Source organism: Sorghum bicolor, chromosome 3 (genome assembly GCF_000003195.3).
Source record: "Sorghum bicolor cultivar BTx623 chromosome 3, Sorghum_bicolor_NCBIv3, whole genome shotgun sequence".
In the NCBI taxonomy this organism is placed as follows: domain Eukaryota; kingdom Viridiplantae; phylum Streptophyta; class Magnoliopsida; order Poales; family Poaceae; genus Sorghum; species Sorghum bicolor.
The window spans coordinates 31,838,561-31,849,754 of NC_012872.2; the positions used below are offsets into that span (position 1 = coordinate 31,838,561).

Genomic DNA, 11,194 nt, shown 5'->3' on the forward strand with positions numbered 1-11,194 from the left:
CACTGGCACCCGGGATGGAGAATCCTGCGGGGGAAGATCCGTCAGAGGAGGACGCTGCTCGGTGTACTCGGTACACCAGCAGTGAGGAGGAGCAGGCCCGCCCCGTCTCGACCACCGAGGAGAGAGTGGCAGGGAAAAGGCCAATGGCGGCGGATCCTTCGCCGGCGCCGACACTGCCGGCAGAAAGCAGCCGAGCGCCAAAGCGCTGTCGGTTCGTTCGGATTACCGACGACGATGACGAGGAGGAGGAGGCCGCACCGTCGCTGGTCTGAAGGCCTCATAGCCGTCCGGACGGCGTGCTGACCACTGCTGATCGGGTGGCCAGCGACCCTCCTACGCCTCGCGTCGCGGAGACGGGAGCACAGGTGCCGGCCGGCAGGGCTAGGAGGAGGTTCACTGCAGCCCACCGTCGATCAGACCTGTAAGTGTTCGACTTACATATTTTGGAGAGTTTTTTTAAGATAGTACTTTGTTCGTTTTAGCGCGGCGTCAGATGTCAACCCCGACCACCCCGCCGGCCAGGGGCTGGTCGAGCCTACTTGCGCGGCTGAGGACGCGGCGCCGCAGACCACGGAGCAGCCTGCGGCTGCAGCCGTGCCTGAGAGCACCGAGGGGCTCCCGGCCGTGGCACGGACTACAGCGAGCGGCCCGACAAGGGTCGAGGAGGCTACGGGGATGCCTCCCCCGAGTAATGCCACAGAAAGGGAGGGCAGAACCCCGACCCCTCCCCCCGTTGAAGGGAGGGAGGTCCCAACGCCACCCCGGACAGGAGCCACTTCGACTGCAGGCTCCCCGGGCCTGGTCCAGGGGCCTGTAATGCCTGCGACCACCACCGGTGGCGATGCAGTGGGCGAGGAAACCCAGGCGGCCTACGACAACGAGGTGGAGGAGATTGAAGGTCGTTCCCGTGATGGCCGCCAACACGTATATGTGTGGCGCCAACGCGGGGACCACTTTATCGGGCATGAGGAGCTCGCCGAGACAGAAGAGGCCGCCAGAGTGGAGCGCGTGGCCAAACGTCTTGTGGACGAAGCCAAGGTAAGTGATTCTTTGCACTGCTGGACATTTTGTGCGTTGTCTTGCTTGGTCGACACATATTCGTTTTGTAGGGCGCAATGAAAACGGCGAAGTACCGGAAACGGTGCTTTGACCAGATAGAAGGCATCGTGGCCGAGAACAAGGCCCTGGTCGCGGAGGTGGACCGGCTTCGGTCAAAAGTTGGAGAAAAAGTATCCGAGATGAGTGCTCCGGAAGAGCACCGTCTCGAGCTTACCCGACGCTTGGCCGATCAGTTTCGGCAGCGAGAAGGTTAGTCTCGCACTCCGAGGCAGCTGCTTGTAGCTGTGTTGGTTGACTCCGCTGACCGGAGGTTTATTCATGTAGGTTTGGAGGAGGAGGTCGCACGCCTTTGACAGGAGAAAGAGCAGCTCAGCCAAGAGCTTGCCAGTGCGCTGGAAGCCGAGCGCCGAGCATTAGAGGACTTGGGTCGGATGGACCGGGAGTTGTCTGGTAATACGCGCTGCCCCGTTATCTGCCACTGATCGCTCTTTTTGATATGTTGAAAATAACATCTTGCTTGATTTGCAGTGCTCAAGGTGAACGCCAAGAAGCACCTGGACAAGCTGGTCAAGGATCGGGACTCCTGGAAGGTCAATTGTTGTAAGATCTGGAAAGGAGTATCCCCGGTCCTGGACTTGATCAGCCCCGAGCTACCGGAGAGCCAGCCCCGCGCGCCGAGATTGACGCCAGTTGAAAAGGCGCAATGGGCGTGGGACTGGCTTCAGCAGTTCATGAAGGACGCCGGGGAGTTTGCTGGCGTGCATATCCTTAGCATGGTGCGCGCCCACTACCCCCTGGTCGACTTGACCAGGCTGGAGAAGGGGTATCCCAAGGAGGTCGGCCCGCAGGAGGCGGACGAGCTTCGGGGTGGTCTGCTGGACTTGTCGTCGATGGTGATCAGCGACATCAATCTATGCGGGACGGCCACTCCCCCTGACCAGCCGGGTTCAGACAGGTCGGCCAGGGAGCTGTCGGGCGCATCTATTCCGGGAGATGGGCGGTCGACGCCAGCGGTCTCGACCAGCCAGGCGCCGGTGGCCCCGACCCCTTCGTCCGGGCAGCAAGGCCAGTCGGGTGATCAGCCCGAGCAGTAGGCCAGTAGAATAGTCTGTAGGAGTAGACTAGTATCCGCCCGTCAGGGTGTTTATTGTAAACTTTGTATGTAAAGTTTGTAATAAAGTTTGCTTTTGTCATGACTACTATTTTGAGCGCCGTGAAGTTATCTGAGTGACGTGTCACTGTGTTTGATTCATGGTCGTTAAGATTTTCCTTTGCAGAGGACAATGTTGCTCTTCACCGAAAGCTCTGCGTGTAAACAAAGTATAGCCAAAAAAGAAAAAACTTTTATTATTGCCAACTATAAGAGACTTACAAGCAAAAGTTACTGGAACTTATGGATAAAATCGGCGCAGTTTGTCTATGTGCCAAGAGTTAGGCACGCGTGTTCCGTCTGGATACGCCAATCTGTAGGATGTGGGTCGTGTGACTTCGGCGACCACAAAGGGTCCCTCCCAGGGAGTGGATAGCTTGTGCATTCCTTCCTGGCTTGTTTTCCACCTGAGTACCAGATCGCCGACCACGAAAGAACGGTCCTTGACGTTCCTGTTATGGTACCGCCTGACTGCCGCAAGATACTTTGCTGTCCGGAGACAAGAATTTAGACGCTTTTCCTCCATACAGTTGATTTCGAGCTCTCTGGCGTTGTCGGCTGTTGACTGGTCGAAGTTTTCAATCTTAGGAGAACCGAAGGTTATGTCAGACGGCAGGACTGCCTTGGTACCGTAAACCATGAAGTAGGGTGACACTCCCGTGTTCCGACTAGTCTGAGTTCGGAGGCCCCAGACCACAGCCGGTAACTCTTTCATCCATCGACCGGGTGCTCTGTCGTTCTCAGTGTACAGCCTTTTCTTGAGGGCGTCAATGATCATTCCGTTCGCACGCTCTACTGACACGTATTTTATGACTATGCCCCTATCATCGCAGAAGTCCCAAAATGTGGTGCCAGTGAACTGAGTACCCAAGTCGGTGATTATACTGTTTGGGATCCCGAATCTGCGTATGATTTGATTAAGGAACTCCACAGCCTTTTCAGAGGTTGCTTTGACCAGTGGTATGTATTCAATCCACTTTGAGAACTTGTCGATTAACACGAAAACGAACTTGAAGTTGCCAGGGGCCGGTTTAAATGGCCCGATCATGTCGAGCCCCCAGCAGGCAAAAGGACAGGATGACGGGATGGTTTGAATCTCATGAGCAGGTACGTGGGTCCTTTTAGCGAAGAACTGACATCTCTCGCATTGTCGGACCAGTTTTTCTGCGTCGTTGACCGCGGTTGGCCAATAAAAACCTGCTCGGAAGGCTTTCCCGACCAGCGTTCTGGATGCAGCATGATTGCCGCAGGATCCGGCGTGTATGTCCTCTAGGAGCTTGATGCCATCATCTTGGGATATGCATTTGAGCAGTACTTCAGAACTTGCATTTTTTCGCATAAGTTTGCCGTCCACCAGTATGTAATTCTTTGATCGTCGAATGAGGCGCTCATTCTCTGTTTTGTCCTGAAAGCCTGACCCGTCCGATATATATCTTATGAACTGGGTGCGCCAATCACGGCCACTGGTTGTCGGAGTGGCATCGTCTATGAGTATTGCCTCAGTAAGTTGCTTTTCGACCAGGCCTGTGCCCACACTTGGCTCATGGATGTCCTGGACGAAAATGCCCCGCGGGATCTGAGCCCGAGATGACCCTAACTTTGACAACGCATCTGCTGCCTGGTTCTTATCCCGGACTACATGGATGTACTCTATGCCGTAGAAGTTGGTTTCCCATTTGCGAATTTCTTTGCAGTAGAGATCCATCTTCTCGTGGGTTGCATCCCACTCCTTGTTGAGCTGGTTGATAACTAAAGCAGAGTCGCCATAGACATAGAGGCATTTGACTCCCAGCTCAACGGCTAGCCTTATGCCGTGCAGGCATGCTTCGTATTCGGCGACATTGTTTGATGCCGGAAAAAGGATCCTAAGGATGTAACGCAGTTTGTCCTTGTTAGGCGATACGAACAGTATCCCGGCGCCGGCGCCGTTGATGTTCAAGTATCCGTCAAAGAACATTGACCAGTGGTCGGAGACGTCGGGAACGGGAGGCTCGTTGAGATCCGTCCATTCAGCAATGAAATCGACCAGGGCCTGGGACTTGACTATGGTGCGGCTCTGGAATTCCAGGGAAAATGGGCATAATTCCATCGCCCATTTTACGATTCTGCCGTTGGCGTCTTTATTGCGCAAAATGTCCCCAAGAGGAAAACTGGTGGTTACCAAGACTCGATGGCCGTCGAAGTAGTGCTTCAGCTTTCTTGACGTTATTAGAATGGCATATCTGAGCTTCTGTATTTGTGGATACCTAGCCTTGGACACGTTTAGGACTTCGCTTATGAAGTAAACGGGTCTCTGGACCTTGTAGACATGACCTGGCTCATCTCGCTCGACCACTATTGCCGTGGAAACAACCCTGTCGGTTGCAGCAATGTAAAGGAGTAGGTCTTCGTTGGCCTGAGGCGCTGTAAGAACAGGCGGTGAAGTGAGGAAAGTCTTAAGCTGGGTGAACGCGGCGTCGGCTTCCTCTGTCCAAGAAAATTTTTCCGACGCCTTCAAGAGTTTGAAGAAAGGGAGGCCTTTTTCTCCTAGTCTTGAAATGAAGCGGTTGAGAGCGGCCATACATCCGGTGAGCTTCTGAATATCCTTGACATTTTTAGGTGGTCGCATGTCAAGTACTGCTTTTACTTTTGAAGGATTTGGTCGTATGCCGTCGCGACTGACAACGTTGCCGAGCAGTAGACCAGAAGGAACACCGAAGATGCACTTTTTGGGATTAAGCTTCCACTTGTATCTATTAAGCGCCTTAAAGGTTCGGTCTAAATTGTCGATTAGGGTGCTTGCATCCCTTGTTTTGACGACGACGTCATCTACATATGCGCGTTGATAAGTGGCTCCGGCATTTTTGAGTTCGAATGACATGGTCGTGTAGCAATATGCGCCGAAAGGAGTAATGAAAGATGTTTTGATCTGATCGTCTTCCTTTAGCGAGATCTGGTGATAACCAGAGTAGCAGTCTAGAAAAGAGAGGAGTTCGCATCCGGCCGTCGAGTCGACCACCTCGTCGCTGCGAGGGAGACCAAAAGGATCTTTAGGACAGTGTTTATTAAGATCAGTGTAATCAACGCACATTCTCCATTCCTTATTCTTTTTGCGACAAGAACCGGATTGGCGAGCCAATCGGGATGATACACTTCTTTTATGAATCCGGCTGCTAGAAGCCGTGTTATTTCTGTCCTAATAGCCTCCTTTTTGTCATGAGCGAACCGTCGCAGCTTTTGCTTGATGGGTCTTGCGGTCTTCGAGACATTTAAGGAGTGCTCGATCAGGTTTCGTGGGACGCCGGGCATGTCTGCGGGTTTCCATGCGAAAACGCTTACGTTGTCCCTTAGAAACCTGACGAGCGCGTCTTCCTATTTGGGGTCCAGATTGGCCCCGATGAGGGCCGTCTTCTCGGGGCTGCCGTCGACCAGTTGTACTTCTTTATACTCCTTGGACTTTGAATTCTTCCTGGCGGTCTCCTGCTCGAGTAATCAGAGCTGGTCGGGAGGCAGCTGCGTGGCTTGGGTTGCTGTTTCTGCCATGCGAATTGAGAGGTCAATTGCCTCGGTGATCTTGAAGCTTTCCTCTTCGCAAGTATATGCGGTGTAGACATTGCCTCTGGCGGTTAGTACACCCTTCTCCGTAGGCATTTTAAGGACCAGGTATGAGTAGTGCGGGACTGCCATGAACTTTGTCAGTGATGGTCGGCCTAGTATAGCGTGGTAGGTCCCATCGAAGTCAGCGACCACAAAGTTGACGAATTCTGTCCGAAAGTGGTCGGGTGTGCCAAATTGGACAGGCAATGTTATCTGTCCGAGGGGCACTGAACTCTGACCTGGCAAAACTCCCCAAAATTGAGCAACGTAGGGTTTTAGTTGTGCAGGAGATATCTTGAGAGCGGGCAGGCTGTTGCGGAAGAGGATGTCAATGGAGCTTCCTCCGTCCACGAGCACGCGCTCGAATCTGATGTTGTTGATGCAAGGGTCCAGGATTAGAGGGAAATGACCTGGCTCTGGGATAGCGGCCCACTGATCCTTCCTGCTGAAGGAGATCTCCCTGTGCGACAACGGGGGAAATTTCGGGTCTGCGATCAGTCCGTCCGTGCTGTCTATGTTGAGGCAGGCTCTCTTTAATAGCTTTCTTTCTCGCTTAGATTCGATGGAGACCTTGCCCCCAAATATGGAGTGAACCACGTCAGTGGGGCTGACATATTGGTGTCGAGGGTCCCTATCTTTGTCCTCGTCCTCGTCTTCGTGGTCGTGCCCGTCTCGCTTACCATTTTTCTTGGCGGAGTCGTCTTGGGCGGCCCGCCGCGTATAGATATTTTTGAGGACGCGGCACTCTTCAATGGTATGATTAGACTTTGGATGCAGTTGGCACGGTCCCTTCAACGTTTTGTTGTAGTCTTCTTGGTAGTCCCGCCGCCCGTTGGGACGCTTGACCGTATTCACTTCGTTGTCGTGGTCGCGGGGGCGCTTTCCTCTGAAATCATCGCGATTGTGGCGCCGCCGATCCCAACCTTCTCTGTGATCACGGTTGTCGGGGCGGCGGTGGTTCCTGTTGTCGAAACGACCGCGACCGTCATCTCGCTGGGGAGGCTGGTCGGGACCTCTCGCATCGTCCCGGATTAGTTTCTCTGCGTCGTCGGCATCGGCGTAATTTTTAGCCGTGGCGAGGAGCTCCGCCATCGTTGTTGGCCTTTTGCGCAACAGCTTGTTCCTCAGTGCTTCATGGAAACGCAGGCCCTTGATGAAGGCAGAGATGGCCTCGTCGTGGGAAATCTTCGGGATCTTAAGGCGCATATCCGAGAATCGTCGGATGTAATCGCGCAGAGGTTCATTTTTCCATTCCCTTATCCTTTCGAGGTCATACTTGTTTCCAGGCTGCTCGCATGTGGCGATGAAGTTGTCGATAAAAGCCTGGCATAGCTCTTCCCAAGAGTCGAAGGAGTCCTCGGGCAAGCCAAGAAGCCACTGATGACCAGCCTGGTCGAGGACTACTGGGAAGTAGTTGGCCATGACGTGCTCATCTCCCGCTGCCGATCGGACGGCGATTTCATAGAGAGTGATCCAGTTCTCTGGATTTTCCTTGCCGTCGTATTTTTTAAGTTTCTTGAGCTTGAAATTGCGGGGCCACACGACCTGGCGTAGGTGTGAGGAGAACTGTCTCAAGCCCGAGGGGCCGTGCGTTGCATCGTACTCGATACGACGTAGGTTTTCGTGGACTGCTCTCTCCGTGGCGTGCCTGTTGATGCGGTCCCGGGCATCTTTGGGAGGGATGTTATATCGAAGATCCCTGTGATGGTTTACTTCTTGACCGCGCCTGCGATTCTGCTCGCGGTGACCGTCAGCATCCCGACCGCCATCGTCACGCCGTGAACCTTTTCGATGGTTGTCGGGGGAACGGCTGCGGTGATGCCTGCTGGGCTGCGGTGAGGTCCGGCTACGATGAGTCTGGTCGGAGGTGGCTTTCGTATAAGAGACGGCCTGGACTCTCTTGAGAAGAGTGGCTGTCTGTCCCATCGCAGCGATCTGGTGCACCCGGACACTGGTTCGGACCCCCTGGCACTCGGGGGTATCAGGGAGCCGATCTAGATTAGCCATGGCGATAGCCACGTTGGCGCTTGGCGTTTTGTAGACTGGCTAGTCCCCGACCATGTCAAAAGCGTCGCTGAGATTATGCGGCGGAATTTGTCGTTCCTCATCTGCGCGTCGTCGGGCGCGATCGGCGTTACGCTGCTCGCGGAGTTGCCTCTGCTCGTCCGTTTCTCCATCAACGACCGGCTCATCGGCGCTGACGTTGAAAACAATGTCTCCTCGCCGGGGGGGAACACCGGGAAACGGGAGAAACCCGGAGGATGTGAAGGCATATCCAGGTCGTAGTCCTCGTCTTCGGAGTTTATAACTTCGGTGGGGACGGAACCGGTGCTCGAATTTGTGCTGGAGGCCTGGCCATCCCGTAGTTCTCGGATTGTCACCATGTTGACGTAGTGGCGAGCAGGTCGACCGTTCCTTTTTGGCAACCAACCCTCCTTGTTGAAAAGGGATTGGACGTGCCGTGAGTAGAGAGAGGCCGAGTTCGCTCATGACAAAAAGCCGCAGGGATAATCTTCCTCCGGGTTAGCCTTGTGCTTGACGGATCGCCTTGAGGGAGTTATGGTTATCGTTAGAGACGTTCCCCGCCGTTCGTGTGTAGCGACACGAGTTGGCCGGTGGGATTTGAAAAAATCCGTTGGGGCGGCTTGATCAGGTTGGCGCAAGATTCCATCTACTAGTCGGGAAGCTTCAAGTAGCTTGGAATCGGCGCGATCAAGTGCTTGGAGAAGGTCCGAGCTGTCGATCTTCTTTCCCTTGTAGAGCGGGAGCGAGGGTCGGGCGCTCGGTACCGTTACCCGAGTGGTCAGAGCCGACGTGATCCCAGATTGGATCTGAGTTTCTTCCGGAACCGTGGTCGTGAGACCACCACTGCACGTCGTCCATGTGATCTGGCCGACGGTGAACGTGAGGCCTTCAGGCACGGCCGCGGAAGCTGGGATTGTGACCATCTTGTTCGCCGGAGAAGTTGCACGCACACCCCCTACCTGGTGCGCCATTGTCGACGAAAGATAGTCGGTAGTCCACATTGGGGTATACCCACGGCAGTAGTTTATCGGTAGTCGGTGCGCAAACTACGAACTCGATGGTGACGCAAGACAAGGACAAGCTTTTTATCCAGGTTCGGCCGCCGAGTTGGCGTAATACCTACGTCCTGCGTCTGGTTGTATTGATTTGTGTTGAGAGAATAATGATGTCCTAGGGGGGTCCCTTGCCTCTCCTTATATAGTCTAGAGGGTAGAGTTACAGATTTGGAAACTAATCCTAGTTGGTTACAATTGCTATAGATAGTTCGATATCAATTCCTATTCTAACCGACTAGAATCTTGCTTGATCTCCACGTCTTGTTCCCTTACGTGAAACTCCGAGTTGTCGGATCAAGCCTCGAACTTGTCTCGTAATGGGCCAAACCTCCTGGCCCAAGTCTAGCCGTAAGGGTATAGGGGTTTATACCCCCACAAATATCCTCTGAGCCGCTCTTGCGTCGCCACCCCCCCACGACCGCACCGGGGTAGTCAATTTCTAGACCTCGACCCCCTCCCGCATCCGGAGCGGGCCACCAGGTTAGGTCTACGGCGACGGGGCCGCTGACCCATGGCCGAGCTGCGGCCTCGAGTGAGGGGGAGACGGGTCGTAGGAGTTCCAATCCCGGCGCTCGTCAGGCGGGAGACGCCGAGCCGAGGCCTGCACCTGCCCGAGAGAGACCCGGGGTTTCGACGTGGGGCGGCTTGAAGCCAGCTGGTCGAGGTGCCGGTAGGCGGGTCACCCTTGCTGTGGGGTAAGATCTTAACGTTGCGACTCTTGTCTTCTGATGTCTTTGCATTTTCGGTATTACGACTTCTCTTATGTTTATTCCTCCTTTCCTCAGGTTGAAAAGGCCGCTTGAACAGGCCCAGCCCTCGATGGTCAAGAAGCTCATGGTGGGGACGGTTCCCAGAGGCACGGGTGAGTGGTTGGTTCTCCTTCTAGTGGTATTGGCAATGGATGATTCTTGTGCTGAGCTCTTCGGCGGTTGATGTATCATTTTCGAACGTACGCAGGCTCCTCTTATCCTCGGCCTTCAATGGGCGTCGGAAGCACCCTGCCTCGTCCATCGGCGGGAGAGACCACCCCGCCGTCACCGATGCGGGTCGAAGCGTCTCGCCCTCTAGAGCAGGAGGGAGCCCCCGAGCCTCCCCGATCTAGGGATGCGGGGGATCCTATTACTATCAGCGATGGGTCCGGTGGCGACCGGCCCTCGAAGGACGCCCGCCCCATGGATGAGGAGCTTGAAGCTTCCCCCGTCGCGAGGCGGATGCCTTGGCCCATCGAGGAGAGGAGGAAGAAGGAAGAGGAAGAGCGTGAGCGGGAACCGCAGCAACAGCTGCAAGAGGAGCAGCAACAGCCGCGACCGGAGGGAGGAGAAGAAGAAGAAAGGCGGCGGCGGCAACAAGCAGAACGGCTCGAGGAGCTGCTGGAGCAGAACCAACAGCAAGAGCTGCTGGAACTTTAGAGGCAGCAACAGCAATAGAGCCAGCAGTTAGAGGAGCCGCTCGACCCGCCATCATGAAGCCCACCCCAGCCGGTGCTGCCGTCGCCGCAGAGGCCTGAGACCGGAGAGGGGGGTCTGCCAGTCTATGGTCCGTCGACCCCTGCGTGGCTTCATCCGGGAGCGCCAGTGTTGACGGTTCTTAAGTATCAATTTTAATTATCAAATAAACATGAGAAAGGACCAATATGCAACCATCACCTAGAATTAGGGTTTGATCTGACAGAATTCCACGAGTTTTGTTGTTTATCTATTTCTGCAGGGGGTTATCAGGAAATAAGGAAGAAAGGCCCACATGTCGGGATTACATAGAGATATCAACGCACCGCGTAATTTTACATCATCTAGAAGACTCCAGAAGCCACGAGACCGAAGCGGAGGCGAAGCTGGGCCAGGCCCAGGGCGCCCACCCTGGTAGCCTGGGCGCCCGCCCCCCTGCTGGAGTCAATTCAGGACTCCTTCGCTCGGGATATTCCACCGACCTATTGGATCAAGAAAAACATAGTACCACCTCGGCTATCGACCCAAAAACGCATAGAAGGGGAGGACTATATAAGCGAGGCCCCCCTGGCCCCTGGAAGACATGAAGAAATTATCATAGAGACTGAGGGGTGCCCTCGAAGGAAAACCTCTTCTCTAATTAATATTTCTTTTTAGGCTTAGCAATCAATGTAAGGTAGAAATAGATCTTCTAGTTTCTACTAGATTGAGAGATATAGAGTGGAGGTGTAGAGTGGAGGAAGCCCGGCCTGTCGGTGTCTACTCCAAGCTTGTACCTGCGGGATCAAGTTCTCCTAACCCGAAGCTTGCTCCTAGGATTCTTCAGTAATTCGACTTCTAAATTCTAGTAAGTTCTTGTTTTATTGTTCTTATGGTTTATGAGT

At 54.3% G+C, this 11,194-nt stretch overlaps 1 protein-coding gene across 1 annotated transcript; it reads left to right on the forward strand.

The window, feature by feature from the left end:
- Positions 9,846 to 10,274, forward strand: LOC110433683 (trichoplein keratin filament-binding protein-like). The gene has a single exon (XM_021456194.1). The coding sequence runs from the start codon at positions 9,846 to 9,848 to the stop codon at positions 10,272 to 10,274; it is 429 nt and encodes a 142-aa protein (XP_021311869.1).